At 35.3% G+C, this 21,417-nt stretch overlaps 1 protein-coding gene across 13 annotated transcripts in view; it reads right to left on the reverse strand.

Moving 5' to 3' along the window:
• The window catches only part of BLTP1 (bridge-like lipid transfer protein family member 1), a 142,234-nt gene that overhangs the window by 74,870 nt on the left and 45,947 nt on the right, over positions 1 to 21,417 (reverse strand). For 12 of the 13 annotated variants that reach the window (XM_087963167.1, XM_087963174.1, XM_087963173.1 and 9 more), the window contains 14 exons: positions 21,035 to 21,132; positions 19,779 to 19,957; positions 19,574 to 19,680; positions 17,569 to 17,774; positions 16,762 to 16,989; positions 15,331 to 15,468; positions 14,593 to 14,769; positions 12,493 to 12,621; positions 9,991 to 10,110; positions 9,074 to 9,354; positions 6,873 to 7,123; positions 5,822 to 6,077; positions 4,324 to 5,167; positions 1,900 to 1,970 (listed from right to left, as the gene is read on the reverse strand). In XM_087963167.1, coding sequence (XP_087819293.1) covers positions 1,900 to 1,970; positions 4,324 to 5,167; positions 5,822 to 6,077; positions 6,873 to 7,123; positions 9,074 to 9,354; positions 9,991 to 10,110; positions 12,493 to 12,621; positions 14,593 to 14,769; positions 15,331 to 15,468; positions 16,762 to 16,989; positions 17,569 to 17,774; positions 19,574 to 19,680; positions 19,779 to 19,957; positions 21,035 to 21,132 — 3,085 coding nt within the window. The remainder of the gene's footprint in view (positions 1 to 1,899; positions 1,971 to 4,323; positions 5,168 to 5,821; positions 6,078 to 6,872; positions 7,124 to 9,073; positions 9,355 to 9,990; positions 10,111 to 12,492; positions 12,622 to 14,592; positions 14,770 to 15,330; positions 15,469 to 16,761; positions 16,990 to 17,568; positions 17,775 to 19,573; positions 19,681 to 19,778; positions 19,958 to 21,034; positions 21,133 to 21,417) is intronic. The other variant, XM_087963165.1, reaches the window with a different exon arrangement.

The following is a 21,417-nucleotide window of genomic DNA, read 5'->3' on the forward strand; positions in this document are numbered from 1 at the left end:
AGCCATAACACCTGCAAAGGGTTCCTGAGCCTTTAAATGGTCTCTCAGTCTGGTTCAGTAGGAATCACAATCATGGGAAAGACTGCTGACCTGATAGTTGTTCAGAAAACCATCATTGACACCCTTCATAAGGAGGGAAAGCCTCAAAAGGTAATTGCAAAAGAAGTTGGATGTTCCCAAAGTGCTGTATCAAAGCACATTAATAGAAAGTTATGTGGATGGGAAAAGTGTGGAAGAAAAAGGTGCACAAGTAGCAGGGATGACCGCAGCCTGGAGAGGATTGTAAGGAAAAGGCCATTCAAAAGTGTTGGGGACTTTCACAAGGAGGTGGACTGAGGCTGGAGTCAGTGCATCAAGAGCCACCACACACAGACGGATCCTGGACATGGGCTTCAAATGTCGATCCCTTCTTGTCAAGCCACTCCTGAACAACAAATGTCAGAAGTGTCTTATCTGGGCTAAAGAAAAACAGAACTGGTCTGTTCCTCAGTGGTCCAAAGTCCTCTTTCTGATGAGAGCAACTTTTGCATCTCATTTGGAAACCAAGGACCCAGAGTCTGGAGGAAGAATTGAGAGGCACACACTGCAAGATGCTTGAAGTCCAGTGTGAAGTTTCCACAGTCTCTGTTGATTTGGGGAGCCATGTCGTCTGCTGGTGTTGGTCCACTGTGCTTCATTAAGTCCAAGGTCAATGCAGCCATCTACCAGGAGATTTTGGATCACTTCATGCTTCCTTCCACAGATGAGCTTTATGGGGATGCTGACTTCATTTTCCAGCAGGACTTGGCACCTCCCACACTGCCAAAAGCACCAAAACTTGGTTCAATGACCATGGGATTACTGTGCTTGATTGACCAGCAAACTCGCCTGACCTGAACCCCATAGAGAATCTATGGGGCATTGCCAAGAGAAATATGAGAGACATGAGACCAAACAATGCAGAAGAGCTGAAGGCCGCTATTGAAGCATCCATAGCACCTCAGCAGTGCCACAGGCTGATAGCTTCAAGCCACGCCGCATTGAGGCAGTAATTGCTGCAAAAGGGGCCCAAACCAAGTACTGAGTACATATGCATGCTTATACTTTTCAGAGGTCCGATATTGTTCTATGTACAATCCTTGTTTTATTGATTGCATGTAATATTCTAATATCTTGAGATTGTGGATTTGGGGTTTTCATGAGCTGTAAGCCATAATCATCACAATTATGACAAATCACGGCTTGAACTATCTTGCTTTGCATGTAATGAGTCTATCTCATATATTAGTTTCACCTTTTAAGTTGCATTACTGAAATAAATGAACTTTTGCACAATATTCTAATTTTTTGAGTTTCACCTGTAAATGAGCAGCATTTCATTATTTTTTAACAGGAACAATTGTACCGTGTTTCTCATATAATAAGGCCGGGTCTTATTTTTTTTGAGCCCCAAAAAATGGCTAGGCCGCCTTTTCGGGTGACTTAATTCCCCCCTTGCATCTTCGGGCGGGCAGCGACGGCTTGGATGTTGACCTCGGCGTTGGTGGGCACTTCGATCGGGTCAACGCAGGCAGCACCATATCCGGGGTGCAACAAAAGTACTTCCTAATGGCAAGCCCCCGCCATTCCCCCATTTTGCATGTTTTAATATAGGCCTTAATTTGGGGAGGGGCTTAATTTCATTTCATGCCTATAAAACATGCTGGGACTTCCTATTGGGGGAGGCCAGTATTGTTGGAGGAAACAGGGTAGTATAAGATACAAATATTCAGCAAATATTCTGCACCACTAAAGGGGACTGTTATTTTTATATTCCCAAATTGTGGAACAAAACTTTATCAATACCACCACCTTTGGAATATGTAAAAAGGATAATTTAACTTTCAACATATTACAAATGCATCATAACTTGTTACTCACTTAGAAGTTGATCCTGTAAGCTGCATGCCTCGATCCAGTAGAGCATTAGCTTTAAGACCTTGTTTAACAATCTGAAAAAAAAATGCTATTACTCTTTGAGAGGTTTCATAAATCTTTTGTCCTGGAATATTTTATATTCCTTTCTATCTTTAAATTTTTACATGATCAAGCATGGCAATTTAAGCATTGATATGTCATTAATATAATTTAAAGTACCAAATGAATGTATATAAACAATTCAGCTGAGTTGCCTGTGGCAAGTTCGAACTTAAAAGATTTCAAAATGAATTCCTAATTCAAATAGATTTTACTATGCTAAATTCCAAATGAGTAAGTTCACTCACTTAGAAACAGAAGTTATTTTCTATATTTTTAACATTTATTTCAAAAATTCACCATTAAGGATTCAGTGAAATTATAAATTATTTTGAATGCATTCTTTGCAGTTTATTTGTATGGGAAATTCTAGAAGAAACCATTTATCTAGATCCTTTTTAATTCCATTCAGACCTAATTATGAAATAGAAATGGCACTAATCACTCTGCTTAATAACTTTTCTCAAGATATAAATGGGAAGGAAATGCACTCTTTTGATCCTATTAGACCTTGCTAGTGCATTGTATCATATTCTTCGCAGGCAGGCAGCAGTCCACAGAAGTAACCTGCAGTACTTCATTCTAACCACTGTGCCAAGTCTCAATGTGGAAATCTTATGTTAATCTGGAAACAATATGCATTTATATGGGGTGAAAGAACCTTGAGATTAAATCCTACCAAGAGAGAATTAATACTTATCAATAAATGTTTGAAGAACAGAGTGGCACTGTTCCAAGTACTTACTCTGGACAGGATTATACTCCACACAAGGGGATGATTTGAGGGTTCCCATGGACTTTTTGTTCCTATTCAGTAAGTAGGCTGGGGAGGGGGGGGGAGGGCTTTTGCCCAGCTCTAGCTGGTATGCCAAATCAACTCTACTTGGATCATTATACTCTGATATGCTTTGATCACTATCCAATTGAACAGCAGTAACATGGAATGCATTTGGAAATCTGATAAGCTGCAACTAATATAAAATTATTAACAGTGGCATAAGAAGTAATATCAATGTTAAAGCATCTGTATCAGTTGAGACTAAGCTTCCATGCTCAATTCAAAGTACAGGTCATGATACAGAAGAAAGAAAGATCAGGCCAAGCCTTGCCAGAATTGACTCTGCTATCTGACTTACTCATCTAGAGAAGGCATGTTAAGAATTCCTTTCCCACAAACAGTGCATTTAAAATAGAAACTATGACTACAGAAAAATTGTGAACAATTCACTCCTACTGGTACATGCCAACCTTCCTCATTTATCAACCGGAAGGAAGCCCCCACTGGCACTTGCATAACATCTGCCCAACAATTTTAACATTGATTCCCAATGGAAAGCCACATGGGTCGCTGAACACCCAGACATAAGCAGGTATATAAATGACCGGACAAAAAAGGTGCCAGGCTTTGAGCTACCAAACCAGCAGTGGACAATCCTGAACAGGATTTGCACCTCCCATGGCATCTGCCAAGTCTCTGTGTATAAAGTATAAATGGGGCATGGTATCCTCCCTTCAGGGTGACTGTGGGATCCCACATCAAACTGTAGATATCACATCACATGGTTAGATAGCCTAGATATTGGTATTTGAACATAGATCCTCTTAACATTTATATTTTATTGTGTTTTACTAATCTAGATGAAATTTTATATATATAAATATTTATATATTTATGTATGTGTGTATGTATGTATGCATGTATATTTTCTTAAGTTTTCGCGGGTACTTACATGTATGGTATTCAGCTGTGACATATGAACACAATACAGAAGCCTGATGATGGCAGATGAGATTCTGCCAAAACGTTGCTACAACTTTAAAAGCACAACTATAATGACGTGGGAAAATACCCGAACAAAGCTGAATACCATACATACATACATACATACAATCTTACACGTGTAAAATCTTACACGGGAAAAGACCCGAACATGCCAAGACCTGCATACCTGTACCCGTGAAAATCTACGAAAACATATATGCCATATGATAGACAGACAGACAGGATGACAGGCTTCTGTAGGATAGCCCCTACTGTTTGAAATGCCTTTCCCTAAAAGTATGAAGCATCCACCCTGTTAATGTGGGTGTTAAAGCAGAGCATTGCACTAGAAGACCCCCCAGGTCCCTCCCAACTCTACTATTCTATTGTTTCAAAAACAAATAAATATTTGTGTTACTATAGTAAGCTAATGCCCCCAGGTAATCTGAATTAGGACAACTACCATAAATTATTGAAGTTTTTTTTACTATTGATTTTTTTCCATTTTATTTTTCCACATACATGTAGATAGGTAGATCAACAAATAAATACATTGTGGTTTTTACCTTAAAAGTTGGAACAGAAAGCTGCTCAAAATATGAGGAACTTTCTTCACTAGTTGGAGTGTCGAGATCTAATGGCCTATGTAAAGATGATTTGGAGGTCCTTTTGTTTGTTGGATGTTTTACTGACCAATTAATCACTTGGTACTGAGTGAGGTAACTTTGGTAGCAGTTCATTAAAGGCTGCTGGGAGGTGATTTGTTCATTTTCAGGAGCCTTCTCAGTTTCTATGATATATATATGTTCAACAAGATCATCCTCTCCTCCCAAAGCAGAGACAAATGAAGCTTGCGAGGGATGCATCTTTATTGGTACAGATTTTGTATCTTGACTAGTTTCTCCATGACAGGTAGTAGTAAGTGGTCCTTCTACACTGTGATACATTGATCCCCTTCCATAATCAATTTGTTTGGCTTGTTTTCTCTTCTTTTTCCTCCCAGGATAGGTTCCTGGGCCTTCATCACTGCTGATGGGTTCAAAGTCCTCAGCAGCCGAGAAGTAGGCTTCACTATCAGCCATTGACATGCTGGAGTCCATAGAACGATACTGATGAAACGAATTTGAGTCTGCAGAAGGTGTATAAGGAAAAGAACCAAAACTTCTTCTTTGCTTTGGAGAATCTAAGACATTTTCATCACTACGGGAAACATCACTGCTGAACTGTACACCGACTGGAACAGGCTGCTTATCACCATAGAAAGCTGTAGTAAGACTTTTGGTGCTTCCAAGTCGACCAGAACAAACTGATTCTTGCCGTTTCAAAGGAGATCTAAGAGGAGACTGTCCAACAGGCTTTTCTTGTAGATTAGGAGATACTGGGCTATTTGCTGAACCTTCTGCTACACTACTAGAAAAAAATATATACAGTGATGCAAACTGCACAGAATTCAATATCAATAACATTTATTCAGGGTTGACATAGAAACTGTGATTGTAGATTTCTTTGAAACACAACAAAAGAAAAAGGTTTTCAGAGTTATTTTAGTCCTAATTGTTGCATATTGGATAACAACTGATGTTGCACATTGAGAAACTTGAAAATAAACATGCATGATAGAAATATTAATATATGTGACTTTCCAAATGTTGGCAGAAGCCCACCTTAGCCACCGTGGTCAGTGATTAGAAATTCAGTTAAATTTAACATCTGAAAAAATCACTGGCTCCCCATACTTTCTCTAGAACAGGGATCTCCAATCATGGCAATCTTAAGCATAGCGGATTTCAACTCCCAGAATTCCCCAGCCAGCTTTGCTACTGGGGAACTCTGGGAGTTGAAGCCTGTCAGGCTTAAAGTTGCCAAAGTTGGAGACCTCTGCTCTAAAAGGAAGGAAGTAACATGGTCCCCTACTTTGTTTTTCCAATCCTCCCAAATCCCAAGCAGCATGCTTGAACAATACAGGTTTTACTCAAATAAAGCAAACAACAAATATTTGAAAAAAGCACATAAACGTGATGATTCCATAGTGGAATAAGATGCTATTGAGAAGTAAATGCTCACCTTTCATGGGCATCTTCTTTTTTTGAACTTGTCAAGAGCGCCTTTTGTCCTAAGTGGTCTTCCATGGCAGAAGGACTTTCCCTGTCACCTGCAAGCAAGGGAAGCGCAGCACTGGAACTACTATTCTCCTCTGAAGATGATGAAGAACTATGAGATCGCAGAGGTACTTGTAAATTTAATTGCTGGGATTTTCTTCCAGATTCTGCACCTACAGTTCGGCATTCCCATTCTTTTGTCTTTACACCATTTTCCTTACCTAAAAACAATTATATATTTTGTGCTAAATTTATGAATATTATAGATACCAATATTTTGTTCTTGTTTTTTTAAAATAAATGAATAAATAGCATATTTTTTTAAGAAATACTAAAACGTGTGCCAGCCATTAGCAAACCAGCCTGGTTTTTAAAGTAGAATTTTTTGTATCATAAAACATACAACGAACTGTTGCAGGAACTGGGCTTGGCTAGTCTAGTAAAAAGGACCAGGGGAGACATGATAGCAGTCTTCCAATATTTGAGGGGCTGCCACAGGGAGGAAGGGGTCAAGCTATTTTCTAAAGCTCCTGTAGGCCAGACAAGGAATAATGGATGGAAACTGAACAAGAGATTTAACCTGGAAATAAGGAGAAACTTTCTGACAGTGAGAACAATCAATCAATGGAACAGCTTGCCCTCGGAAGTTGTGGGAGCGCTGTCACTTGAGACTTTCAAGAAGAGATTGGACTGCCATTTGTCAGAAATGGTGTAGGGTCTCCTGCTTGGGTGGGGGGGTGGACTAGATGATCTATAAGGTCCCTTCCAACTCTGATTATCTGTTATCTGTTAATCATGAATTTCCCTATAACTCTAATTGAGCATTAACATGTTTTAAACAGTATGTGTTTGTGTGAGTAAAAGTTTGTATTCAAGATCACTTTTTGTGCAATACTTCTGTTAAATGCATGATTTCTTTTACTTGAATATGTATATTCAAAATAGTCTGATGTTTAATTAACAGTAAACTTTTACATGTTTACAGATAGACAGACAGACAGACGCAAATCTTTTACCATCTGGAATTTTTGGAAGTTCTTTAGTAATAATCCATTCTCCAGGTTGCAGTAAAGATTGCCCATAAAACATATCTGATTCTGCACTTGCATTTGAAAAAGCAGAGCTACTTGATGGTGTCAATTCTTCAAACTTGAAGAAGTCTAATCCTGACCCAGGGCCACCAAAAAAACGACAGCCACCAAGACAACCACACTTGTTCTTGCTTCTTTTATTCTTTATATTATCATCTGGCCATAAAAACCATAATCTGGTAGAAAAAGAAGAAATACATGAAGTGAAAGTATTGCTAAGAGATTTCTACAGTAACCATTATTAATGACACCGGGGTGTCAAACTTGCGGCCCATGGGCCGGGTGCATCACACGCTGGCCATGCCCACCCTCGTTTTAGCAAAGGGGGGGAAGTCATGTGATGTCACGTGATGACGTGACACCGTGTGTTTGACACCCCTGGACTACATTATCTATAACATGCATCCACTCAGATTCCTCACCAATACATAAACCTATATGAAGCAGGAGTGGAGTTGTTTTAGAAATAAGGTGGTCCTCACTTAACAATCACAATTGGGCCTGGAATTTTAATCCAGTCATTGCAGTTTTAAGCAGGTCACCATTTGACTTGCCTCGATTTTACAACCATTTTTAAAACAGTCTTAATGTGAGTCATTGTGATTAAGTGAATTACCGTATTTATCGGCGTATAACACGCACAGGCGTATAACACGCATCTTCATTTTAAGGGGGAAATTTCAGGAAAAAAAATTTAAAAAATTCTGCCTGCCTGCCTTAGTTTCTGGTTGTTTGGGAGCAGCTTCGGCTGAGAATAATAACTATTCGCCTCTTTTACTCAGCCAAGCTGTTCCGATTCAACCATTAACGAAGGCAGGCAGGCAGGCAGAACGGAGCACTGCGGGCGGGCGGGCGGGCGGGCGGGGTGGGGTGAGGCGACAGGAAAAGCCCCCCCGCTTCTTTGAAGCAGTTTCTTCCTGTGCTGGTGGAGGAGCGAGAGAGCAACTGAGAGAGCTGACCCAGAGAGAAGGACAGGCTTCGGTTGCTTCCTCCCTCCCCTTCTTTCATTTGTGTCCTTGATCCCCGATCCCAGCAGCATTCACTGAAGGCTTCTTAACATATTATATCGGCGTATAACACGCATACATCATTTGCCCCCTATTTTCAGGGGAAAAAAGTGCGTGTTATACGCCCGATAAATACGGTATGTGGTCATTAATCAATGAGTGTTTTTCGCCATTTCCTGCTGGGAAAAATGGCAAAAAATGTGGCAAGTCACAATGACATGACCATGGAATGTTGCGACCAGTTGTAAATGCAAGCTGGTTGCAAAGCACCCGAACTGTGATCATATGACCACACGTGTGTCTGTGGCAGTTCCAGCTTCAAAGTTCTAAGTAATTTTTTGTGTTTTGTAAATTCAAGTGTTCATCAAGCAATTGGTCAGAAAACTCTTTATACCTCATTTTAAAAATTAATTTTTATTACAAATAACTGGATCAAGCTGACAAATCTTTTCTATCCCATTCTGACCATAACTCTGCATCCTTCAGAAAATACATGGAACTTGGCTCAGATACTGAAATAGAAGTTGGCTTATTTCAAAAATCAAACACAGTTCATTGTGGAAGCACCAGATTAGTCATAAGCTTCCACAATTGGGTAGGATGTAGAGAAATTCCTTATTCTCTTTGCTGCGCATTTTTTTGCAATGGTGAAACGAAGGCGAGAAGTGTTTATTACAACAGTGATTTCTATTCATTCAACAATAGAAACAACCCAAATTCTTTAAAACAAATTTACTGAGTTCTTGGGAAATAAATGTTGGAGATACAACATTCTAAATAGATTTTATTTCCCAGAAATAGATTTAGAAGATCTAACCCTACTATAAAATAAATATATAAAATTCTGCCACTGTTAAGTTTTCAACTTCAAAAAATGTCAGATCCTTATAATGAAACTATATTAAAACATTTCTAATAACAAATATTTTTAAAAGAAATTCATACACAGATATCTACAGATACACACATGCATAATAACAACAAAAATTCTGGAATCAACTGTCTGCATCAAACATTTATAAAACTTACATTTTTGAAGAATCTATCATGAATGTTCATGTTTTCTATTTTTTCATTGACAGATCTTTTCACTAAACTATTTTTACTTGTTTTTCTTACCTCTTTGTTCTGCTATCATGAATTTCCAAAAAATGTCTCTGTGCTTCATGCTTTGAATAGCGATCTGCTGCTAAAGCAACATCGGCAGTGATAAGGCCAAAACTGATTGATCCTGCTTCTAACCAATATGCCCTCCGTAGTATTGCAGGTTGAAGACTAGTTCGGCAATTATTTGCTTGTTCAATATACTGTTGTATTTGAAAGTCTTGAATGGCAGCACTTATACCTTCACCAACTGTCTGGTTGTGGAGATTGCAACTAGCGATGCGCACAGCACCCATCTAAATATCAAATTCAAGTAAAAGATCAGGAGAAATCCTAGAAGAGTACCAAGTCAAATTACTATAGGATATTTACTCCCCAGTAATAAAAACATGATGTTTCTAAATTTCTTATTTACTAGTACAAGTTGTAATAAAATTGTTAATATAAGATAGTAATTCAAACTGTAAATAGGGTTGACACCTATGAAATCATACTAAACTAATAAATCAAATTATATGTGTGTAATCCACAATTTGTTTTCAAATTATACATAAATGTTAATAATTGTTTATTAAAAAACAATTTTTATATCCTATGCCAAAGATCTCCAAAATTAGTTCTATAATAATGTCGACACACAAAATAACATTCAATATAAAGAATAGATATGCTATAGAAATCCCCTTAAAATTATGCTGGAAAAAATTGTTCTATTTTAAAACACTGACTTTTTAATATATTTTTATATTCAGGCAAAGAATATCGGAAAGTGTGATTGTGTGATTGCAAAGGGCAGAATTACAAGCAAGATCTGACATAAGCACTATTCGTTCAGCCCATCGTAACTTTGAATAGTGGCTGAATGAACGAATGTAATCTGAGGATTACCTGTATACAAAAATGAAGGTGTGAAGTAAGACAAGTGCTACTACCTTTATATTTGTAGCACAACCATGCTCAACAACGTGTACATCTGCACCGTCTACTGCCAGGCGGATCATAGCATATTTTAATTCATCAGATGGTAGACAAGGGCCAGAAATGCAACTCATCTAAAGATTTGGGGGGGAAAGATAGTAGTAAATGTTATCTTTGGCATGTATTCATCTTACTTCAAATAAAGACAAAGTAATATATTAAGTCAATTGAAGCTAAAAACAGTATTGTTCTTCTAAGCCAAATAATTACACCAGTAGTATATGAGTATTTCAATATTGTTTAAAGTAAAATAAAAACTTTACTGGCCTGATCACATATTAAGCCTATAGAAGGCACCAACTCAAAATGTCCTTTAGCTGCACTGCATGAAGCTTCTGCAAATATGTACCAGTCTGACAAAAGTATTTTTTTAAAATCAGGAACATAAAAATACTACTTCTTCTTTAAAACAAATGCTACTAATCAGTATGCTTGCTTTTAAATGTAAGCACTATATCTCCTTTCCCACCATTGCAGCCATGTAACAAACCCTTAGAAACCATCTTTATATTTAAAAACAGGTCACAATTCTCTGAGCTCCATTTGTTAAGTGATTTTTTTCTTCTATCCTCCAACCTCAGCTAATCTTTCAAAACAATCAACTGTGCAAAGAAGAATTAGGAACACTGGGAAGGACTCAAAAAGATAGATTTGTTACAGAAAAAGGAACTGGAGAACACTTTTAAAAGAGTATAAATCCATAAAGTTTTGATAAAAGATACAACAGAAATCAGACAACAGATAACAGATAACCAGAGTTGGAAGGGACCTTGTAGGTCATCTAGTCCAACCCCCTGCCCAAGCGGGAGACCCTACACCATCTGACAAATGGCAGTCCAATCTTTTCTTGAAAGTCTCAAGTGCTGGTGCTCCCACAACTTCCGAGGGCAAGCTGTTCCATTGGTTGATTGTTCTCACTGTCAGAAAGTTCTCCTTATTTCCAGGTTAAATCTCTCCTTGTTCAGTTTCCATCCATTATTTTGTCTGGCCTATAGGCGCTTTAGAAAATAGCTTGACCCCTTCCTCCCTGTGGCAGCCCCTCAAATATTGGAAGACCGCTATCATGTCTCCCCTGGTCCTTCTCTTTACTAGACTAGCCAAGCCCAGTTCCTGCAACCGTTCATTGTATGTTTTAGCCTCCAGTCCCCTAATCATCCTGGTTCCTCTTCTCTGTACTTTTTCTAGAGTCACAAATCTGTTTGCTGACATATGTTTTTTTAAAAAGAGCAAATTAAAGTAAATGTTTCAATGAAAGAGGTATAGGAGCATATTAAATATTTCCTTAAAATAAAAAAGGAGACATAAAGACAGGAAATACGTTGCTGTTTACTCTCAGCATTTTAAGCTTTAAATTCAATAGTGATAACACTTTTAAAAATATATAATTTTGATTGTACATAATTAATATTTAAAGTGTAATTACAATTTCAATTATGATATATTATTAAACCAGAAGACAGATAAATAAAATAATAAAATGATAAAGTAAAATAAAATATAAAATAAAATAGGTGGTTGCAGAACAGGTCATTTCTGGTCCCAGAGACCGGTTTCAGAAGAAAAATTTTCTTCCACGAATCCGGGGGGAGGGTGTGTGCAGATGGTTTCAGATACAACCTAAATCCCAGGTATGCGGAGATGAATTTTGGTTTGCTCACCCATTGCTTGCATGGTCTGGTTCCTAACAGCCCACGAACTGGTACCAGTTCATGGCCTGCGGATTTTTAGACCAACATGCCAGTTTTTAAATTTAATTGGTATTTGTTTCACTTCAAGAGTTTTTTATCCACATAATTGCAAATATTCCCTATTAAGCACTCATAAACACAGATTTGAAAGACTTAAATTTCATAAAAGATCAGAAAACAAGCCATGATTTTTTGTGCCCAATTTTGGAAGTCCACAGTTTAGTTACATGGATTAGGGGCAAACCCTTAAATAGGGAAAAGAAAAGACAATATAAAATGCTAGAAATATTATAGCAAATATAGAAGTTATTGTTTCTGTTAAGCGGTCCTATGGTAACTTTTTTCATATTAAAATTTCTCCAATCTCATTAATCTTTCAAAAGCATTGCAACAATAAAATTATTTACATATTTATTTATTCAACATATTTTTATGCTGCTACAAGCAAAGTAATTCTCAATGGCTCACATAGTAACAAGATATAAAAATACAAACACAAAAGTACAATGGTACTATAATACAACTATAGTACAATGTTCTAAACTGTCAGATTAAAAACTTGTCTACACTAATAACAGAAGTCAAGGTAAAAATATCTGGTCCCTTATCATAAATTTAAATATTATGAATCTTTTATAATTACAGCATATGCTTCTACAACAAATGGAACTGTAAAAGCAGAATGCCTTGCTAATTGTATATTTATAAGGTATATCCTCATTAAACCACTGTTCAGAAAGCCAGATTATATAGTTTGCAAGGTGTTACCTTCGCTTCACAAAAACGACGATCAATTCCATGTTGACATATAATGACAGATTTTGGTCTTTCCAGTTGAAACTCACGACATGCCACATGAAACACAAATGTTTGTCCCCATTCAAACAGACATGCAATCTGCAAATAAATAAGGACTATTGACTACACAGAAGTCAAATATACTCAGAGGAATATGGATCTTTGAAAAGATTACAGTTCTTGGTTTTTGCAACTAATTCCACTAAACTAAATCCTATATTTTATAACAAGTACAGTGAGCTATATATTTCGGCAGCAAAAGGGGTACTTTGGAAATTAGAAACAGAGGAACCTCCATTAATTTGCAAAAATATAAAGGAAACTTGATGATTAAGACATTACATGAAGCTAGCATTTCACAAGATGAAAATCTACTTACTGTATGTGCAATCAATACTTTAATTCTATTGTTTTGTTTTTAGAACTCTGAAAAGAGAATGGATGCATTTTCAATCTTTACATTACGCAAATGAAAAAGAATAGAAAATATGGATAGTGGAGAATTAATATTTCTAAAGTGGAGAATACATGTTCCTCTTCCCCCTCTCCCTTAGCTTTTAGGAAATGCCTTAAAATTTGTCTCTATCAGTTTGGCATACCCTGAAACTGTTGCCTGGAGGTGTCTAATGTAGTAACAGAGAAGCCAGTACTACCTTTCTGCTCCAAACCCATAGTATTTTAGTTTGCTTTAATCTTTTGTAATTTTAATATGTTCTATATTTATAATTGTTTTTATATCCATGTGTTTTATTATGTTGTAAGATTCTCAGTCGCCTCAAACCACAATGAGTAGCATATAAGTTTAATAAATAAGTAATAACAAATGGCAAATAGTGTAAATTTAAAAAAGGAAATGGAAGAAAAATAGATATGAAATTAAAGAAAAGGAAAAGATGAAGGTGATTTGATCCTGTAGAGCTGATGGAAGAGAAACAATTGTGTAATTAAAAATGAAAAAGCTAAACATGTATGCCGCAAAGTATGAATTAGTATCATCTATTCTAGACTGTGGAAGCTCCTTGTAAAAGATAACTTCTTAAAAGAATGGATCAAACATGAACATGAGAAAGGATGTGAAATCATTTTGAAACCAAATAAAAGCATTATATGGGAATGCTAATGAGAAATATGAAAAGGTTGCCTCATGGAAGGATGAAGAGAGAGAGACTATGGTTGAGAATAAAAAACACATAGAGGAGAATGAATGCTCCAAAAATGTGGATGGGAAAATGAAATTTTCTTTAAGTTTTCTTTATACTTTACATACAAAGAAAAACATAGAACATAGTAACAAAAAAGGCATAATTCATTAAAGAAATCAGATAATGCAGGGATTTTGGTAGAAATAAAAATATTATTATGGAAATTAGTTAAAAGGTAAAGCAAGGTAAGTACAGAAAACTAAATGGAATTAAAACTAAAAAGTAGCTGTTTTTATTTCTAAAATTGTACAGCTTTTCTCCTTTGTTTAGGTTGCTAAAAAGTTCCTCATGTTTTCAGGTGCCACTCTGAGGCATTTTCTTCCTCTGAATGCAAACATTACATGGGCCTTGCAATAATAATTAACTAGAATGTTAGAATTTACCAAATATGTTTTATATCGTTAAATGTATCCAGAATGTACAAATTTCTCCTGGAATAAGAGTTGAAACTGGAGTTAAATAATCAAGGTTAGTAATACTTTAAACATATATTGTATTTTACTAATTAATTCAGATTTAAATAGATTCACTTTCAGAAAAATAGTTGCATCTTTTTTCCAATTTAGACCAAACAAGTCCTGTGAAAACCAAGACCCTACCGTGGTGTTATTTGAACCAGTTAATTCTGAATTCTTAAAATATAGATAAGTATTATGAGATTTTAATAGATATTCACAAAAGCATGGTTCTAATTTCTTTTCCTAGCTAGATTATTGAACTCCTTCAATTTACACAAATATCTAGCATTTGTAAAGAAAACCCATTTTTTTTTATTTTAATTAATTTTTCTCTCTGTGTGCTTTAATACATAAAACATATGTGTTAAAATAGCAATGTACACATTTTAATCTGAAACTTAGTTACAAACCTGTGGAATTGTAACCTTGGCTGTCAGGCTCCCAGTCTGAATATCAATTAACCAGGCATATTCCAAAGTGTCACTATCCACAGGCAAACCTTCTGCTGAAAACATAGCATGGGCACGTAGCTGCAGACCTGAAAGGCTTACATGACCCTCTCGAAGTACTTCATCCACAGTAGGTCTCTGTTAAGAAAGAAAGCTGATAGGGATTAGTGCTTATATAGCTAGTAAACCCTAATGCTTTTGTCAGCTTTATATTATTGTCATTATGCCATTCAATATGCAAAGCAATATGCAAGCTGTTTATAATTACTGTTTTGTTCATCCATGAATCAAGTTGGCAAATCATAAAGTCCTACAAGTCATATGAAACTATGGCTATATACATTAAAAAGTAAACTCAGGGAACTACCTTTGAGTGTATATGTATAAGATGAACAATAAATGTAATAACTAAAACAGGTAAATAAATTCAGTTAAATGGTGTCATTCCACAGAAAAATCATATTGCTCATGCTAGCACAACATGCAAACTAATCTGTTCTTGACGGTTGAAAGATTTTCTAGAACAACGATGATCTGACTGCAAAGGAACATTGGGAGAAAAATCATGGAAACTGGAATAACTGTAATTGGCTCACAGTCTTAAATGGAGCACTTTCAAGCATGATAAAAATGGTAATTACTTATGTTCACTTTTCCTGGTTATTTAACTAGCTTGGAAAGTATTTTAAGTAATATTACCTGATAACTATCATTCAAGAATATATTCAGTGGTGATAATACAAGTTGCAACATAGTTTCCTTATATCCCTTTTTCATCTCAAAACATAATCTTTCCAGAAAACCAGTAGGACATTCTGGACCATCACTGCTGCAATGCTAAATACAGAATATTAACATTAGAAATAACCATTTAATTAAATGTCAATAATTCTTAAATTGTTAAATTATGAAATACAAAATTAAAAAGGCAAAAGTCACACTGGAAGATAACAGTTTTTTTCAAAAAGTAACATCACTTAAAGTGGATAATTCTTCTGAAACTATTAAAGTTAAGAATCATTCCTTATTTTATATTGTACTGCTAAGTTGCTCATGAAAATTTTTCTTGAACTGTTCTTACCTAGGAAAACAACAGTTCTGAGACTGAAGAAGAAATAGGAAAGCATCCTTCCTATATATTACCTTCAAGAATTAAAGGCCTAGTTAATCCTAGTCTAACTAGTATTACCGTGCAACTACTTTTACGCAACTTCAGTTATAATAAGAATAAAACTTCATATCAGAAGATCAGAACGCAGCTTTTGCCTGGAATTCATTTTACTTCTGCCTCAAGAATGCATGGAAACCAAGAAATGAGTCTTGTCCTGAACCAGGACAAACACTGATTTCATTTTAATTTAATTTTAAATTAAGTCAAATATCAATGTAAATTAAATTAAGCGTAAATTAATCATAATTAGTAATTTACCATTTCATCCCACCACAATAAAAATTATAATGTAACAAAATTATTGGAAAGACTGTGTACCCAAGACACTTCTGTATCAGAGGGAGGATATTATTAGAAAGGAACCAACAATGATAAGGAATTGTTTATTTGTACATTTAATAATGACAGATGAGATACTTGCACAATGTATGTAAGAGGCATTCAAGTAAATTGAAGGAAGCAGCCCAAAGGTACATTGTGTAGACAGCAAGAATGACTGCTATATATGACGTTCCATTAATAAATTCTATTTAAAAAGCAACACACACCCCACCAAATTGAGAACTTCCTTATTTTTATCAATACGCTTTTCATGTTCAAGTTGTTACATTTCAAAGCAAGCTATATCTTCTATACAAGGCACCCTGTGATGGTATGTGAAAGCAGGCTTCCAAACATCCACAATTTGATAATGTGACCATGGGGTCACTATAATGACTGTAACTTTGAGGACCTGGTGCAACTACCAGGTTAAGAAAGGTCATTAAGCGAGGGCTATTTGTAATGATTTTTAAGGACCATCATTCAACCACTGTCTATCCACTGCAGAATGAAGGCCTCTTCCACATGTTTTTAAGGATGAAATCTAGCATGTTCATAGGCCAACCATAAGAAATCTGTATTTCTAGTTATGAACACAATTTTTTTAAAATCAGGGATAAAGTACTGATAATACTTACTACTGGCAGGCGCCCATGAACTTTGTACACATTAACAAGCACTGTAATATCCCATGGGCGTAAAGTTAGAGGATTAACTTGTTTTAGTGATGTATCACACTCTTTTTTGCCAGCATCCACTCCAACTGCTGTCCACCCAGAACTTGAAGATGTTGACATAGATAGTACAGGGCTTGAAATGACTTCTTCAAAATCAGTATACATATCATCTTCACCAAAATAATTTTCCTAGTGGGATGAATTAACAATATTTATTGAAATGATATAATATAAATAGGTTATAAGGAAAATATAACAATATAAAATATAACAATATAAAATATAACTATAATAATATAAAATTAATAGGTGTGTTGGATATGTTCACCATCTTGAGTTATTAAAAATAATAAAGATGGGATACAAATAAATGAATAAACCTTTACACCTTAGTACAGCTTTCCTATAGCAAGATTTAGAAATATTAATTTTCATTTCTTAATTATAGCCTGTATGATTACCACAAACACTGATAATGTTTTAGAGATTAAGAAGGTTTCTAAATATTTTAAATATTTGGAAAGCTGGGGGCGATGAGTAGAACAAATCAAATATTTGAGCTGTTGGTAAACTAGGAGCTCTCTTTAATATTGTCCACCCTAAGGACAGCAGCTTTAGAAACATTTGATTCTGTTCTCGTGCTAGTTAGAAATGTACAATTATGATTTAACACATTTGAAGGATACCACAAAATGGAAGGCTGGTTGGAGATTTTTTAGTAGGACTACAAGGCCCATGTATATTTTACAATCCAGGGACAGATAATACCTTTATGGACAGGAATGCTTTTAAAAGTGGTCCATATAAAGTTATCTGGGAATCTGGGGAAACTTCTAGTTCTACACGAAGTTTGTCAGGTGGAAGTTCAGAGGGATCAATAGGAAGACGGGAAGAAGCTGAAGGAGATGTTCCTCTATCTGCCATTTTCTGTGATGGTCGCTGGGCAGATAATATGGTTTCTTCCATTTCTGACACTTTATAAATGAAAAAATAAAACAATTTAATGAATATTGGTAATATTTCACCAGTGTACTAGTGAAAATACATTGTTTTTTTTTAAAAAAACCAAACTTAACAAATCTGAAGAAAATAAAAGCTATGTAATTTGTTTTATTGTTGGTGTTTTATATTATTTTAAATTATATTTCTCAACTAACCTTAAGATCTAAATGCAAGATTTTCTTTTAAATAATAAATAATTCAAACTGACATGTCCAATAAAAAAGCATAATAGTATTTAAGGCTCTAGATTCCCTAAAGAGTAATAAATTAAGGAAAACTATGATAAGGATATGTTTTATATGCTTTTTCTTTTCACAATTTTAAGCAGGCACAAAATAACTTTATCATGTGGTATATTTAGAAATGAGAAAGAATGAAAAGTTGATCTTATATGTTTGATATTAAAGTCACAAATGTAATGATTTTGAATTTGCTCCTCATATTTTTTTTTGGTATGATTATCTGCTTTGTTTGATGCAATTCTCCAATACTTCTCATGCAATGGCACGTCAACGTACTTTACAATGAAACATATTTAAAACTGTTTTTATCATATATTTATATTTCTACTTTGCCAACCTGGGTAGGGTAGATATGTTTGGATTGGAAGGGAAACTGGGGCCTTCCAGACATGCATATTGTAGGGGGGAATATCTGATTCAATATAAGTATTAGAAGGCAGGGGAGGTGATGAAGAACAGGGCTAGGCGGCCATTGCATGCAGGCCCTGAATGGAGTAACAAGATAGCTTTCATTGTTCTCTCTGCCTGAGAACTTGGTTCTGTTTGGCCATGGAGGAGATTAGACACCTGCTTTGGAAAGATGTCCCTTAGATCCTGCATATCTTCTCCTGACCAGCCCTGATTTTAAAGTATCCCAATGCCCCATTTGACATTCCAAGTTACATACGGCTGGAGTCTCCACTTTGGTGCACTTATAAAGAGAAGGCATTGGCAGGCAGGTTGACCTACTAGTTTAAGTCATGCCACCTGGAATCCCAGCCAGCTTTTCCCATTTGGCAGGGCAAGAGCTATTAATTTGTCTTGGCTAAAAAATGATGCCTTCATGGTGGCAACTGCAAATAAAAGTTTGACTACAAAGAGGGGGCTGTGAAGGGCCACAACTTGGCGAGTGGCTACAGAGCCACCTCTTGTCCCACCTAATGTTGGCAGACTGAAGGAGGTGCTCCACTGAATGCCCATCATTCATTCCCCTAACAGCTCAGATGGGCTTCCCAGGGGGTGGATCCTTGGGTGGAAGGATCTATCTTATTTTTGGAACATCACCCCCTTAGAGATCTCTCCATTCTGTGACATAGGAGGAGGTAGGAAAAAAACCCAAGAAATTTCTATAGGCAAATTGTCCCGTGCCTGGACGGGTTTTTTTCCCAGGGTTCAGATTGGATTTATAACAACTGAAGAACATTGCACACATCATAAATGTGGGCATTGGTCATAAAGTTATTTTTTCAGCATCCTTGTCATTTGAAACGGTCACTGAATGAGGAAATTGGTAAGCAAGGATTATCTGCATTGATCCATAATGAACTAGGTGGTCTATAGTTTTGAATTTAAGCCATTGACTCTGATTTACCTTTATACCAATGAAGATAGAAAGGACAAGTTTTTGTCATAGAGAAAGTACACAAACTGAAAAGTGTGGCTCTCAACCCAAGTTTCACTGCGTTTGGATTTATTCTACCTAGGTTATTTTTCTTTCAAAATAGCTTATTCTGCATTTTAAAACATTGAATAAAAAGAAACAAACTTACATGATTGAATCAAATGTTCCTTAACCTTCTGGGGATAAATTGGATGCCACACATAATCAATTGTAAGCATAATACTTGGTATTGTCCAGCATTCAACCCAGCCAGCCCTATTCAAAAAGAATGGTCTATTGTAGTAATTATTTTATTAATTTACACATTGATTTCTTGTATATTTTGACATTCTAGTAAGAGAAACCAAACTTACTCTTCTTGAGTCATGTTCCTCCATCTGGACTTGTTTAGTTTCTGACCACTCTGACTATCGGCAGGAGCACAAGACTCAGGATTTAATTTATTAAAATGACAATCTTTCACTAACATAAACATGGAGTATTTACTAGGATGGCAATCAGGAAGAAGTAAGTGAACATCAAGACCATCTCCCTGAAAATACAATATAATGCATATTATAATCTATTATATTTAAAACATACAGAAGCAGACAAAAGTATTGGTGTATCTTATTTCTTTTGCCCAAGGAATCCCAATCTGTCATGAAATAAATTGAAACTGGCAAAAGTAAATGGCACCCACCATTCTTTATTCCATAGAACAGACTCTTTCCTTTTGATGTATTCTTGTGAATAATAAAACAAATGGAAGCTAACTAATACCTCTTAGAAGTGAAAAGACATTACTGGATTTTAGTTATTTTTCAAGTAGACAATTTATTTTAATTAATATCATTAATTTCTATAATTTCATAATCAGTCATGACAAATTTGGCATTTTGTTGACATCTAGGAAAATGACAACACATTATAAATTTATATAAGAAAGGTAGTTATTCATAACAAAAGAAAAGTATTTTCAATTTTTAAATAGAAGGAAGGAGCCATTACAATGCCTTGGGAAAGAACTATCAAGTATTTTCCACAATTGCATAACATACAATAAAATTAAGTAGCCTATTGAAATAATTGAAGTATTTAAAAAACAAATATTTTTAAAATGAATCTACCTTTTCAAAAAAGGACTATACTAGTACTCTATCTGTATAATACAGAATAAACCTAGGGTTCCAAATGTCAACCTCTTATATTTGATTTGAATTTCAAGATTGCAAATGTTATTGCATCTATATATTTAACGGTAAGATTAATGGCACAAATACTGAACTAATATAAATTTTTTTATCATAGTTTATAAAACTACTTTTAAAGACAATATAAGATGAATGACCAGTGTTAGTTTTTTATGTGAGCTGCCTTATATATCCAGTAACAAAGAAAAATTGAAAAAAGAGAAAATTGATAGCATGTATTCAAAAGTGGGACATGAGCAATTAAACAATGACATCTGAGCCAGAATTTTCTTTGCTCCTGCTAAACATAATTGTTCATGTTCTTCAGGTCCTGCTTGAATATATACTGTCAAATTTCTTTTTTTCCAATTTATTTGTTTTTTGTTTTATTATGGAAACAAATGCAATTTATTTTGAAGATAAAGGTACCCACTTACCCTTAAAGAGAATCTAGTACTGCATGTAACTGGAACAAAGTCAAGAAAAGGCAAAGAGAAAACTATGTTTAATGTTTCTCCACAGGCAGCCACATAAACTAAAAGAGAACAGGAGAAAAACATCAAGTATAAATTTATCATACAAATATTTATTTTTATCAAAATGACATTATAAAGGCAATTTGCTATTCTATAAGCACCATTAAAAGTGTTTCAGTATGCTTCTTAATACACTTAAGTATATTTAACTAAAGTACTTATTAAAAAGAGAGCACTAGAATTTCAAAAAAAATATCGTGTGTTAGAATACTCATCTGAAAAATTCAGAAAAAATGCAGAAGTCTTGCTCTATTAGTACTGGAATTGAGAAGCAATGGAATGAC

Source organism: Notechis scutatus, chromosome 4, assembly GCF_049901735.1.
Source record: "Notechis scutatus isolate UNSWTSFEM ecotype Mainland chromosome 4, rNotScu1.2, whole genome shotgun sequence".
Taxonomy (NCBI): domain Eukaryota; kingdom Metazoa; phylum Chordata; class Lepidosauria; order Squamata; family Elapidae; genus Notechis; species Notechis scutatus.